Consider the following 14,735-nt stretch of genomic DNA (forward strand, 5'->3'; position numbering starts at 1 on the left):
TCACTCTTCATCATGTCCTTTCTGTAGAGGGGTTGGACAGAGAAAAATATCAAGACAAAATTAATTTGTTGATAAGTGACTGAAACATGATCCATTAAATCCAAAAATGCTGTGTTACTGCTCTGTGATGTCTGTGTAATGAAGGAGCAATATTTTATTCTCTGTAATGTTATTGTCAGATCAGCATTTTTTTAACTCAGTTGTGCTAAACTAAAATGTGATAGTGTGTTAACAGTTCCCTCATTTTTGAGGTTGAAGCAAATGAGATGAACAGACTGCAAGGCTGCAGCAGATTTTAGTTTCTTTTTATAGAAGGTGGTCTCTTTTATGAAAAGAAGATGTGAGCATCACTCACCTTGGAGCCTGCATCACGGCTCTTGGCCCTCAGCTTGTTGACCTGAGACTCAGCAATATCAGCTCTCTCCTCAGCCTCATCCAGTTCATGCTGCAGCTTACGGAACTTGCCTAAGTTTGTGTTGGCTTGTTCCTCCTATAATAGAAACCAAATGTAATGGTTTAAAGAGCAAAATATTTATATAAATATGATTTGCCAAAAGAATTAAGTATGTCAATTAATATGTCAGTAAAGAAGTAAATAATGTCAGTTCACTTACAGCTTCCTCTGCAGTTCTCTTGTAGGACTTGACCTTCAGTTGCAGTTTATCTACGAGATCTTGTAGACGGGACAGATTCTTACGGTCCTCCTCAGTCTGGAAGGAGAAATGAAAGAAGAAACTCGGTTTATATTCAGTTTTATTTTAGCTTTTATTTCTGAGGTTGTAAGGTTTGATCTACCCAGTAACATAATATTAACAGTGTAACCCATGTTCAGAAATAAATTATGACAGAGAGCCAAAGTGGTACAAGATCGAAAACCCTCATCTTGGCACTATGACAATATAGAATGTACGTAACAAACAAATGCCTGGAGATATCTGGCAACTGATCTTAACTAAGTCTGAAGTTAAGATTTAATGAATAAGATGGTACCTGGTAGGTGAGCTCCTTGATACGTCTCTCATATTTGCGGATTCCTTTCACAGAATCACTGCTCTTCCTTTGTTCTGCTTCCACTTCATTTTCCAGCTCTCTCACCTATTAAAATACGAATTGATGAGCCAGTCCCATCTATTTAGAAGATTGTGACAGTTTTGCAATGATAACAGTGATCACAATATTTCTTGCCTTGTAGATGTAATAGTATCTAAGCAGCTGTTGTGAATAGTTTTAAGGAACTAACCCTGGCCTCCAGCTTCTGGACCTGCTTCTTGCCACCTTTCATGGCGATTTGTTCAGCTTCATCCAGGCGGTGCTGCAGGTCCTTGATGGTCTGCTCCATGTTCTTCTTCATACGTTCCAGGTGAGCACTGGTGTCCTGCTCTTTCTTCAGCTCCTCAGCCATCATGGCAGCATCAGTGATGGCCTTCTTGGCTTTTTCCTCAGCATTTCTGCACTCCTGTACTGCCTCCTCCACCTCAGTCTGAAGCTGGGCTATGTCAGTCTCCAACTTCTTCTTTTGGTTCAGCAAGCTGGTATTCTACAAACAGAAGAAAATTTTCAAATAAGGAGCTCTTTAACTCTTCGGAGTTCAGCAATGGAAAGGTTCTGATGTGGTTATGCGGGTGAGACAGTCCTAAATAAATGCAAGTGAGAACAAGAGTGATAGAACAGTTGTTTTTCATTTTTTTACCTGAGAGTGCAGAAGCTGAACCCTCTCGCTGACGTCCAGCAGCTCCTGCTCAGCCAGTTTGCGGCCTCTCTCAGTCTGCTCCACTAGGGACCTCAGCTCATCCAGTTCTGCCTGCAGCAGATTGTTGCGTCTCTCCACAATAGCAATGTTCTCTTTCAGATCATCATTGCCACGGAGAGAGTCGTCAAGCTGCAGTTGAGCATCCTACAAGAGAAAGATTTTACAGTGTAAAGGCAAGATGTCATTTTATGAAGTGATTCAGTTGTACATTCATTTTGACATAACTTTAGCTCATGGTACCTTCAGATGTCCGTGAAGACCCTTAAGCTGCTTTTGGGCCTCTGCTGCTTGCCTGTTGGCCTGGCTGAGTTGGATCTCCATTTCATTGAGGTCTCCCTCCATTTTCTTTTTCAGCCTAAGGGCCTCATTCCTGCTGCGAGTCTCTGCCTCCAGGGAGCTCTGCAAGGTGTCCACCACCCTCTGCTGGTTCCTCTTGGCCTGCTCCATCTCCTCATCTTTCTCAGCCAATTTACGCTCAATATCAGCCTTGACCTGATTGAACTCTAGCTGAGCTCTCAGGATCTTTCCTTCTTCATGCTCTAGGGATCCCTTAAAGGATGACAGAAATATTTTGATTAAGATTAAGTAAATTAAAATTTCTAAAACCCACATTTCACCAACAAGAACCCACATGCACCAACAAGAACAATCCATGTGAATTATAAATGAGACACCAATATGGAAAATTGTTCAATTTTTACTTCAGCCTCCTCCAGGGCAGCTTGAATTTCAGCTTTCTCTTGTTCCAGTTGTTTACGGACTTTCTCCAACTCATGGATACTCTTTCCACTCTCACCAAGTTGCTCAGTGAGGTCAGCAATTTCCTCTAACAAAATATAAAAGTAATAGAGAATAGTGCACTGTTTACTTGAACATGGTCTTAAACATTGTTTACTTGAAAAATTTAAATATTTTAGATTCCAAAAACAAAGAGAGGACATTAACCTTGGAGGTTCTTGTTTTCCCTTTTCATGGTCTCTAGGTGATCGAGAGACTCCTCATAGGAGTTCTTCAGTTTGAAGAGCTCAGTGCTGAGTGATCTGGCCTCTTTCTGGGAACTCTCCAGCTCAGTCTGGGATTCCTCATATTTCTGTTTCCATTCAGCCAGGACCTTTTGGGCCGAGAAACTGATTTAGAACCATATCATACTAAATATGTAGGCAAGAAAAGCTCTGAGCTTTGATGTATTCATTTCACACCTTATCAAAGTTTCTTTGCTTCTTGTCCAGTGCAGTGGCTGCAGCATTGGATCTCTCCACGTCCACCATAAGATCCTCAATCTCATTCTGTAGCCTGTGTTTAGTTTTCTCCAGGGAGGAGCATTTGGCATTAACTGCCTCCACAGCTTCCTCTGCTTCTTGCAGACGCTGAGCCAGCTTCTTTCTAAATGTGGGTACAAGAACAGCTTCCATTAAGTGCAAACAGTTTGAGCTATAATACCTTAAGCCTGCAGAGCATCTAAGAAGTTGATTTGTTTGAATGATACTTAATTGAAGCTTAAGTGCATATCTACTTACTTTGCATCCTCTAGCTCCTCAGTCCTCTGGATGGCATCAGTTTCATACTTGGTTCTCCACTGAGCCACCTCAGTGTTGGCCTTAGACAGACTACGCTGTAGCTCAGCCTTAGCCTCCTGTTCTTCCTCAAACTGTTCTCTCAGAAGGTCAGAGTCATGACGAGCAGATTGCACTGCATGGGCTAGTGCATTCTTGGCCTAGAATCAATGTTTCACATGTTAATGATTTTAACAGACATGTAATTCAGACTTTGACAAAAGAAAATGTAAAAAGAAAATTTGGTGCTAAGAATAGAAAAAGTTCAAAATCTTTAAAATACCTTGACTTCTTCCTCAAGTTGTCTTTTAAGATCTTCTATCTGTTGCGTGTAGGATTGTTTTCCTCTGGTCAGTTGAGAAACCAAAGAATCCTTCTCCTCCAGTTGCCTTGCAAGCTCCCCTAGAACATTTTAAAGTTAATCTTAAAGTTAATCTTTTCATCAAATGAAGGATTTAAAATTGTATTATTTCTTTACCATTTTCTGTCTGAAGCTTGGCCTTCTGCATGGTGAAATCATTGATTGTGCGCTGTCCTTCTTCAGCTTTAGTTCTGTACTCACTCATCTGATCCTCAAGGGTCCTGCATATTTTTTCCAAGTTTGTCTGAAAGATTAGAAATTACCGTTCAAATTGCTTACTTTAATGTTAAAAAATAGTTAATAGTTTAATAGTTAATAGTTACAAAAATGCCTACGATCACCAATTTCACCAACCTTGGATTTAACAATCTGCTCCATATTGGAGACCACATCGTCCAACTCCAATCTCAGTTCACTCTTTTCCTTCTCAAGCTTCTGCTTGACTCTCTGGAGATTGTCAATCTGCTCTCCCAGGTCAGCCACACTGTCAGCATGTTTTTTCCTCAGTGTAGCAGCAGTGGCCTCATGCTGCAGAGTGGCCTCTTCAAGGTCTCTGCGAAGTTTCTGGAATTCGGCCTCCCTCTTCTTATTCATCTCAATCTGGGCAGCGGTGGCACCGCCAGCTTCCTCCAGCCTCTCACTGATTTCCTCCAGTTCTCTGGCCAAATCTGCTCTCTGTTTCTCCACTTTGGCACGGGCGGCTCTCTCAGCCTCTAGCTCTTCCTCCAGCTCCTCAATACGGGCCTAGATGTAGGGCAGGATAACCATTTTAGGGTTTGTGTTACTACCAACACTGAATGTTATTGAAGTGTGGAATTGCATTTAAAATTACCTGAAGTTCTTTAAGCTTCTTTTGGAGTTGGGCTCCCAAAGCTTGTTCATCCTCAATTTTACTGTTAAGCTGACTGATTTCAAAGTCTTTCCTGTGGGTAAGATCATTGTTTTAGAAAAATTTTTTACTATGAACTTTTATACAAAACATGAAGTTGTCAGCTTACTTTTTCAGTCTCTCTTCCAGCTGCTGTTTGTCATTCTCTAAATCCATAAGACTCTCTTGGGTAAGTTTTAAGTCACCCTCCAGCTTTCTCTTGGCTCTTTCAAGATCCATACGCACCTTCTTCTCTTGCTCAAGGGACCCCTCAAGCTGATTGAAAGAAAAATTTAGAATACTTCAAGAATCTATGTATTTATTCTTAATGGATTGTTCCTATTAATTAGGATAGTTCTCTAGACACTAACATCATCAACTTGCTGCTCCAGTTTGGCTTTGGCCTTGGTCAATGTGTTGACTTTGTCCTCCTCACTCTGGAGGTCATCCAGAGTTTGCTGATGGGCCTCCTGGAGAGCTTTCTTCTCCTTTGTGAGCTTGGCAATGATCTCATCCAAAGCTGCCATCTCTTCAGTCAGGTTTTTAACCTTTGATGAAACAAGCAATGAATGTCAAATATCAATAAAATAGTAGAATATTTTAACATGTCAGTGATAATGGTAATGGTTAACCTTGTTCTCAGTGGCATGTTTCTCCTTCTCCACTTTGGCCAGAGTTAGCTCCAGATCATCAATGTCCTTTTTGAGCTCGGAGCATTCATCCTCCAGCTTCCTCTTCTTAGCAACCAATTCTGCGTTCATCTCCTCCTCATCCTCCAGTCGCTCGGTCAGCTCTTTGACTTTGGCCTCAAGCTGGATCTTGCTCTTTATCAAACCCTCACAACGTTCTTCAGCATCTGAGAGATTATCTTGCTCCTTTAGACAGAGAAAAGTGACATATCAAACTATTTAATTATAGACTTGTAATATAATTTCATAGTCTATTTCATTAACTCACAGATTGCACTTGAAGCTGAAGGTCATTCTTCTCTTGGAGAAGGGTAACCATCTTCTCCTCTAGCTCCTTCTTGCGAGCCTCAGATTTCTCATATGCCTCCTTCAGTTTCAAGAATTCCTCTTTCATATTAGCCATCTCCTTCTCAGTCTCAGCTGTCTTCAAGAGAGGTTTGATCTTGAAGTAAAGCTTCATCCAAGGCCAGTTCTTGACACCCATGAAAGCACGGACATTCCACTGGATCACAAGCAAGGAATCCCTGCAAATTAACACAAACCAACCCTTCATCTAATATCTCTAATGCCAGCTTGGTGTCAGCATAAATTACATAATTTGACACATTTACCTGCGCTCCACAATTTTCTGGAATTCAATTCTGGCAAGTTGACCACGTGCAATGGCCTGGATTCCAGTGATGATGAGGGCAAGGCGGTCATCCCGCATCTCCTCAAGGGTTCCCAGAAGACCAGCCTTGAAGAACACCTAACAGAAGCACAGTGCAGCTATATATAACTCTAATACAGTATGCTTTCCTAATTGCTATCAATCATCAGAAGCACTTACTTTAGTGTGCCCCAACTTGTATTGGTTGTGGTCGATGTCCAGAGAGCCCAGCAGCTTCTCTGCAGCCTTCTTGTTGTCAATGAACTGCCCCTCAGGGATAGCAGATGGATTCAGAATGCGATATCTGAAAAGGAGGGACAATTAAAGAAAATACCTGAATGCTGCTTCATGATGGCATCATATTGTGGTTCAATCTCTATATTTCATAATCTCAAATACTACATAATTATGCTCACCTCTGCTTGAAGTCACCATACAGAATCCTGTTGGGGAATCCCTTTCTGCAGATCCTGATGCCTTCCAGTACACCATTACAGCGCAGCTGGTGCATGACGAGAGGATTCTCCATCACACCAGGAGTCTTTGTCTCATTGGGGATCAAGCAGCGCACAAAGTGTGGGTGTGTTGACTTCAAATTTGTCATCAGCTTGTTCAGATTCTCCTGTTGATGGGAAGCATAAAAGCATAAAAGTGCTCCATTGAGAATTTCTTGTCTCCTGTTTTGCAAATGAATATCAGGCAAATGTTATGTAATTGAACCTTAAATAATATTTGCACTAATCATCATTGGAAACACCTCTGAATATTCATGGGACCCATAGAATAAGACTAAAGTAGTTCTAGTGATACATAAAAAATCTGCATGGCCTCAGTAATAAAAAACACAAAAACCTCACCCTATGAAGTGCTGATACTGTCTGGAAGGAAGAACCCTTCTTCTTTCCACCACCTTTTCCACCTCCTTTGCCAGAATCTTGAGCTGAGTGGTGCAAACACACAAAACAATAAATCACAAAATACTGAGCAACTGGTTATCCACATCACATCTACAATAAACAGAGTCTGACTGTGGAAAAACGTTGTAATGTGCAATTCAAATTGTAAATGTACCGGACTCGGCTCCAGCATAACCGGCAAACAAGAATGACAACAGCTTAAGTGTAGATTTCTGGAAGAGTCCGACCACAGTCTCATTGAGGGGGTCCTTGTTCTTCACCAACCAGTTACTGATGTTGTAGTCAACAGTGCCAGCATAATGAACCAAAGAGAAATGGGCCTCTGGTTTTCCTTTCACAATCCTGGGCTTCTGGAAGTTTGGATTCTTGCCCAGATGGTTGTCATAAAGCTTGGCTTTGAATGTGGAATCACTGGCCTTGGGAAACATGCACTCCTCTTCAAGGATGGACATGATACCCATGGGCTACAGAGAGTAATAAAGAAAAAATAAATACAGAAGCCAACATTTTAGATACATTTATTTAGCAGACACTTTAATCCAATGCGACTTACAAGTGGTGAAACTCTCTCTAGACAGAGACTCTCTTAAGATTACATGCAATTATATGTTAACATGGGTTTAGTTGCAGATGATTATCTCTAATTTAACCTGCACAAGGCAAATTTAAATTAATCACACTTGAGAAAGTCCCTAGACATAGGCATTTTATAAATTTTACTTAATTTTATACAAATACTGCACAGTTTGAATCTCTCATTTTAAATACTCACCTTCTCGATAAGCTCAATGCAAGCCTGCAGGTCCATACCAAAGTCAATGAACTCCCAGTCAATTCCTTCCTTCTTGTACTCCTCTTGCTCCAGCACAAACATGTGGTGGTTGAAGAACTGCTGCAACTTCTCATTAGTGAAGTTGATGCAGAGTTGCTCAAAGGTGTTGAACTAAATCAGGAAAAATTTATGAATGAAGTGTTTTTAGACCTTCATTCAAGGTTTTGTAGTTCAGTATATTTGAGATTGTTTGGTGCTTTTCTTATGGTTAATAACTTACATCAAAAATTTCAAAACCAGCAATGTCCAGCACACCAATGAAGTACTGGCGAGGCTGTTTGGTGTCCAGAGATTGGTTGATTCTCACAACCATCCAGAGGAACATCTTCTCATATACTGACTTAGCCAGAGCACCAATAGAGTAGTATACCTACAAACAGATTATGCAATCAAATAATAAAGTGAATAATGTCATATAATCTGAATCACATCACCATAATCTTGAATCACAAAAGCAAGATTTTTTCACCTGCTGGACATTCTGTCCTTTGGTGACCCACTCATTGCCCACTTTGACCCTTGGGTGACAAAGACCCTTGATGAGGTCAGCAGAGTTTAGACCCATGAGGTATGCGACTTTGTCAGCATCTAAGTGAAAACAAAGAAAACTCGTAGATGAAAAGACGTGTTATGTATGAGACTACAAATTAATCAGTCACCATCTAGAAGAAAAAAAAAAGTACAACTTTGCAGTAAGAATTCAAATGGCTTCTCAGAACTTGAAACATCACTCACCCTCAGTACCATCAGCCTCTGCCTGCTCTTCTCTCTGCTTCTGCTTAAATTTCATATTGCCAAAATGCATGATGGCACCAGTCAGCTTGTAGATGCCGTTTTTCTCATCTTGTGTGAATCCCAGCACATCAAAAGCTTCCTATACATAAAAAGATGGGTGCTTGTGTTCTTTCCTTGATGGTCAAGAATTCCATTTTTAAAATTTTGGCACTGAGTGTTGACTGCCTTTTAGAACAATGTGTAAGTTACTCACATCAGTGGCCACTAATTCCTCAGCATCATCAATGGATGCTACAGTGGTCTCTCCCTGGGAGATGTAACTGTAGTCAAAGGGGTTGTTGGTGATCAGCAGCATCTCTGTGGAGAATTGAGCATCACAGATAAGTCTTTGGATATAACATGCAAAAGGGTTTCATTCCAGTAAAGAGACAAAGAGGAACATTTTTAGACAGTTCTCTGAAAAACCTACCCAGCAGCTCTGGTTTTTTCTGAGACAGGATCTGGTAGAAGATGTGATAGTCTCTCTCAGCCTTGAGCTGGTAAGTGACACGAGATTTCTCCAGGAGGTCTGGTTAAAATAGAAGGATATATTCAATTTTTCCACAATTACATGTTATCCAAAGTGATAATAAACAGATGAAGTACTTACAAGTCTCTATGTCAGCTGAAGACAGCTTTCCACTGACACCAAAGTGAATTCGGATGAATTTACCCTGACAATGTCAAAAAAGGAAAAAAAATTGCAACTCCTCATGAAAATTTCCAACCTCTTGTCCTTTATCGAATACCAAGTAAACTTACAAATCGAGATGAGTTGTCATTTCTGATGGTCTTGGCATTACCGAAAGCCTCGAGAGCAGGGTTACACTGAATGATTTGATCTTCCAGAGTGCCCTGGAAACACAAGCAATGTGATTGTCAGGCACACAGGACACAAAAAAATCTGGACTTACATAAACTTTTATGATTAAGCTAATTAACTAACCTTTTTCTCCTGTGCTGCATCCTTTTTTCCAGGTGATGCTGCTGCAATGCTGGCGAAGTACTGGATTACTCTTTTGGTGTTCACAGTCTTTCCAGCACCAGATTCTCCACTAGGAGTGAAAACTCATATAAATGCCTGTTTATGATTGTTAGCAGCAATAAAAAAGGCTTAATATAAATGGAAGTAGACACTGAAGATAAACTTACGTGATGAGAACAGACTGGTTTTCTCTGTCTGTGTAATTAAAACATACAAGGTTTAAGGAATGCACAGTCACATATTGTAAATCCAACATGCAAGCAGGCTTATTATAGCAGGCTTGGGGTTGCTTAGACTGTTACCTGACAACATGTACTGATAGGCATTGTCAGAGATGGAGAAGATGTGAGGAGGAGCTTCAGTCCTCTTCTTGCCTCTGTAGGCAACGACAACTTCTTGGTTATACACTGGCAGCCACTTGTAGGGGTTGACGGTCACACAGAACAACCCAGAGTAGGTCTGCAGGAGGAAAGACCCATAGTTGGTTTGGTTGTGTGTGTGAGTGTGCTATATGATTATAGCAAGTCAAAGACAGAGATTGTGAACATACATAGATCATCCAGGCTGCATAACGCTCTTTGAGGTTAAACAGCACAGCAGGCTCGTGCAGGAAGGTGAACATCGCCATGTCCTCGATTTTATCGAACTTTGGTGGGTTTTGTGGGTGCACATCATCCTCCTTCAGCGTTACTGTCTGTTGAATAAAACAGTATTAGCAAAATGCTGCTGCAAATTAAAAGATAAAAAAGTAGTTCAAAAGTTGTAACATAATAGTACACTAAATGTTTTAGTCTGAAATCTCTACCTTGCCATACTCAGTTTCCACAGTGACTTTGTCACCATCTCTGCTGACAATGGAGGCCTTCACATACTCAACCTCAGGGTCTGGCACAAAGCATTCCTTTTTCATGTCAAAGGGGCGAGTCTGGGCTTCCAGGCGCTCCTGTTCTGATTTTCGCAGGTAAGGAGCAGCAGCTCCAAACTCTGCCATGAGTGCATCACCCATCTTGAATTCTGTGTTGTAAACATATGTATTTAAATGCTAATGTTAAACATTAAATGTTAATTATAAAATATAAACTTATAAGAGAATTCTCTCTCTTTGACACATTCACATATACGCAAAGAGATTTGTCAAGAATCAAATTTCAGAATCAAACCACTGCTCTGCATCTTGTAAAAATATACATACACTTACGGTCCTATGGAATTATAGAATATGTTAATAACTTATGACTACTTAAGGAAACAAAAGTTAAAAATCTGTCTTACCGGGTGCTGGTCAACCTTCTGCTGCACTGTGGTGTTACTTCTGTTGCAAGACTGGTGTTAGAGACTAAAACAGAAATGAGTAAAAACTTTACTCAAAAAAAGAGTATCCACAGTTCTTTTCTATGCTTTTGCATGAACCCAGGTTTTTCATTGTTTAAACCTCTCTATGGTCTTGTAATTAAAGTGCAACACAGAACTGACTGTTCTGCTGCGTTTGTTTAATCAGTGGTTTTTAGGTCCGCAAATATGTGATTGGGACCTTTTCTCTCTGTCTTTATGGTGCTCTGGCTTTGGATGCTTACCTTCAGGTTGTCCTGCGTACTGCCTCTCTCTCAACATTATCCCCTCTTTTTAAAGGCAGTTGTTCATCCAGAAATGGGCATTGGTCATGACTGACTTACAATGGTCCAGTTAATTTGACAGAGAACCCCTAAATGAACCAAAAGGGGTGTGTACATTGTGGACATACATGGTTTGTTGTAACATGGTTTGTAATAGTCATCGAAGGTGGAGAGAGAAGGAGAGGTAACACATATGACCAAGGGAGCATCCTTAACCTTTAACATCCCTAAGCCATGTTAACGAGCACTGGTCAACAAGGGCAGCATTAGAGGTCTGGCGTCTATTTTGGCCTCCTTGTTCATAGAAGAGACTGACTTCAGGTCAACTAAGAAATGTGAACCTTCCATGGTATGTTAGCAGAATTTTTATTGTCTTTAGCCTACTGACAAAAGAACTCCTATAGAAGTCAGCATCACAGGAGGCCATGAAGAGGACATCTTTTTTAAACTAGTCTTTTTTAAAAGCTGAACGATGTTACGTATAAATTACATTACTTTGAATAAATAAAAACGAATAATAAATAAAATGAACAGAGTTAGCTTCATTTTATCTATAGTGAGAAATGTTACGTCAATTTACTGGATAATGTTTTGTATAAAAATAACAAAAAAGTGTATATATCCAGCCATTCTCATTTAATTGGAGAGAATATGCTTTTAAATAATGTCTGCATTATAGAACATCACGTTTTAAGAGGACATTTAATGTACACTCTTTGTGAATCAGAAGGCTTGGAAAAAGACATAGGCTGCAATTAATGATGAGGTAAGTATACAAAAGAAAACTAATAAAAGCCCTGCACAGGTGATAAAGTAGCAGGCCTCTACCAGACATGGATTTGATGCAAGACAACGGCACTTGCAGCTGTCGTCTTTGTACCCTTTTTTGAGGCCTACTTTCCCAGTGTCACCAACTGTACCCAGACACAATGAACTTCACCCTTAGCATTTCTTGTTGACATGGCATTGTTCCCTTTTCTATCCTTTAGGACAAAGATAACCTGTGACACTAGTTTCAAGTTCCTTCCACCAACTGCAGAGAGCTTTTGAAACAGACAAAGGTCAGGACCTCTGCCCTGTAAGTTTACATAGCAGCTGCCCCTAGTTTGCAAATGTGGTATGATGTGCAATGAGCCACATTTCCACCTTGAAGACACCTGATTCAACTTGCTACTGACTGACACTGAATTGTTTTTTGTGAATATACTTTACTGACTGCAGGAGCAGTTTTCCATTGTTAATATTACCGAGCCATAAGGATGCTGAGCTGGGTAATTAACTCAGAGCTCAGGCTGGGTTTGTGTTACAGGCCAAGTCAAAGCTTATTGAGCTCTGTTTAGATGACTCAGTCCAGTCGAGTTTGGTTTTTGTTGTTCGTTTTTTTTATTATTATAGTTTATATTGTGAAGCCTTGCTAGTATCTAAAGCAACCACCCTGTAAAGTATTTTTCACAGCCTTTTATGTGCCACATTGATTGTTTATAGGGTTTCTTGATTTTTCTCCCTTTTTGCCAGCGAAAGTATTTTATGGTCATTGTGAATATGACAACTTCTCAGAGGTGTTTTTTTTTTTTGCATGTTATTAATGTTGTTCTATAGTGTCCTAAACAATGAGCAGTAGTAACTGTGTATAGCATCACAATAGTACTTGTTAAATAATCTTATCTGGGAAAAATGAGGGGAGACTCAGGATTGCTATCTTGACACAAAAGGACTTAAAGCAAAGGACACTGTTAAAAACTTTGGTGTCTTAATTGATTGTGATCTCGGTTTTAACAGCCATGTGAAAGCAATAACCAAATCAGCTTTTTACTATTTCAAAAACATAGCCAAACTTAGAGGCCTTATGTCAAAACATGATTTAGAAAAACTCATTCATGCTTTTATTTCCAGCAGAGTTGACTACTGCAATGGTCTTTTCACAGGCCTTCCTAACAGAACGATCAAACAGCTTCAGCTTGTACAAAATGCAGCTGCTAGAGTTCTTACCAAAACCAAAAGAACTGACCACATTACTCCGATACTTAGGTCCTTACACTGGCTTCCAGTAAGTCACAGAATTGACATTAAAGCACTGCTGCTTGTTTATAAATTACCTAATGGGGCAGGACCAAAATACCTCTCAGATATGTTTCAGCAGTACACACCTGCTAGACCTCTCAGATCACTTGAGAGAAATCTATTGGTAATACCTACTGTCAGAACTAAACATGGTGAAGCAGCTTTCAGATGCTGCTCAGCTCTGGAACCAACTTCCTGATTACATCAAAGGTGCTCCAACTGCAGCCAGTTTGAAATGTAGGCTGAAAACCCAACTGTTCTTAGATGCTTTTTGTTAACTGATTGAATGCACTTTCTACTTCTTTTTCCCACATTTATTTATGCACTCTTCCTTGATAATCTTTTATTTTTTGGTGTTCTTTTAATTGTTTTTATGCACTCTACCTTTTTTATCTCTTATTGTTCTGTATTCTTTTATCTGCTTATTTGTAACGCACTTTGAATTACTAATGTGTATGAATAAATAAATAAAATTCATAAATAAACTTGCCTTATTACCACTCCCTTGCTCTGTGTAAATGTGCAGACCACACTGGGTCCACTGATTCTGTTTCTCAAGGAACTGATAAGACAGGACTCGCTTCCAGGGTCAAGAATTAATGCTATCAAACGGGGGTTAGAACAAGAGGGGCCAACTATGATTTTCTTACCAACAGTGCATATGTTTTCCGCACCATCCATGAGTATGGTCCAGTCTGGAAAAAAAGGGGGTACATGACGACTGCACAGACAGCTGTTAGTGCTTGACAACATACTAACTAACTAACTAACTAATCTACCATTTTGACAGTCATACCTGATGTGTAAGGGTCTCCATATGTCCAGCCTACGTGTGTTGCATGAGGTGTCTGTGTCACTCTGTATTTGTGTACTGTATGTCCCATAAGCCTGCCTGTATCATTCTGTGTACTGTTTCATGTCTTCTAATCACGCTCTCATTAAGACAGACTCTGCCTTTTGTCATTCAAATTATTATTGTGATCAAATTATTATTGTGATTTACCTATTGTGATCACAATAGCCAGTCGAATCACAGGACTCAGCCCCTATGCGATCATCACAGGGCGACCTATGAAGCTGCCTGGTACACCAGATTTACATGAAGCTGATGTCTACCTGATGTCTGTTCTCAACAAAGCCATTTCTGCAGCAGAGGATCATGTTAGGAAGGCCTAGGGAGAGCCACCAGAGGGGGGGGGACACTCTTTAGTGCCAGGACAGTGTGTTATAACTAAGACCTTTCTGCTTTCAGGTCTCGAACCAAGATGGGAAGGCCCATTCCCAGTACTGCTGGTTACGCCATCAGCAGTTAAAGTTCAGGGCAAGAAACACTTAATAAAAATAATCCAGATTATTATCAGAGTAAGACAGACTTCTGTTTTGTAATCTACTATATTTAGCCAGTTAGCAAGAAAAGTTGTCGGTCAGCTCTCTGCTGAAGGTTACTGATGGAGTTAGTACAGGGAAGTTTAGGAGATGTTTAAGCAAAATACAGGCCTACTATTCAGAAGTTTTGGGCTGACATTAATGCCTCCAATAGTGCGTAGGGTGTAATGTTGTTCTTTACGTTTACTCACAATGAACCGTTACGGGACTTAGGATTAATGGTTCTGCAACTGTCTGTATACTGCGAACCAAACAGTTTTCCACAGGGTAAATGCCAGTTGCCTAATGATATTACAC

At 40.2% G+C, this 14,735-nt stretch overlaps 1 protein-coding gene across 2 annotated transcripts; it reads right to left on the reverse strand.

Annotated features, from left to right (window-relative positions):
• On the reverse strand, positions 1–10,384 carry LOC115806475 (myosin-7-like). Of its 2 annotated transcripts, none has more exons than XM_030767189.1 (37): positions 10,184–10,384; positions 9,929–10,072; positions 9,681–9,837; positions 9,546–9,573; positions 9,340–9,448; positions 9,156–9,248; positions 9,004–9,067; positions 8,824–8,922; positions 8,608–8,711; positions 8,355–8,493; positions 8,089–8,207; positions 7,840–7,989; positions 7,560–7,730; positions 6,942–7,251; positions 6,728–6,804; positions 6,287–6,492; positions 6,051–6,174; positions 5,833–5,969; positions 5,490–5,745; positions 5,165–5,407; positions 4,904–5,080; positions 4,663–4,808; positions 4,497–4,587; positions 4,019–4,408; positions 3,782–3,908; positions 3,587–3,705; positions 3,268–3,464; positions 2,950–3,133; positions 2,696–2,861; positions 2,452–2,576; positions 1,991–2,299; positions 1,691–1,894; positions 1,241–1,537; positions 991–1,095; positions 615–710; positions 356–490; positions 1–21 (listed from the first exon to the last, which is right to left on the reverse strand). In XM_030767189.1, exons 1-37 carry the CDS (start codon positions 10,382–10,384, stop codon positions 1–3), a joined length of 5,820 nt encoding a protein of 1,939 aa, XP_030623049.1. The 2 variants fall into 2 exon arrangements, with proteins under 2 accessions (XP_030623049.1, XP_030623048.1); XM_030767188.1 differs by having other exon boundaries at positions 6,728–6,810.
• Positions 10,385–14,735: the final 4,351 nt, after the last annotated feature.

Source organism: Chanos chanos, chromosome 3 (genome assembly GCF_902362185.1).
Source record: "Chanos chanos chromosome 3, fChaCha1.1, whole genome shotgun sequence".
In the NCBI taxonomy this organism is placed as follows: Eukaryota; Metazoa; Chordata; class Actinopteri; order Gonorynchiformes; family Chanidae; genus Chanos; species Chanos chanos.

What these genes read in the sequence shown, in the direction of transcription:
- LOC115806475 (XM_030767188.1), bottom strand. Translation starts at nt 10,384, where the DNA reads ATGGGTGATGCACTCATGGCAGAGTTTGGAGCTGCTGCTCCTTACCTG. An exon ending in AGAGGCTGATGGTACTGAGG is followed by an intron (nt 8,208 to 8,354) that starts GTGAGTGATGTT and finishes GTTTTCACTTAG; the next exon opens with ATGCTGACAAAGTCGCATAC. An exon ending in AAGGACAGAATGTCCAGCAG is followed by an intron (nt 7,990 to 8,088) that starts GTGAAAAAATCT and finishes ATCTGTTTGTAG; the next exon opens with GTATACTACTCTATTGGTGC.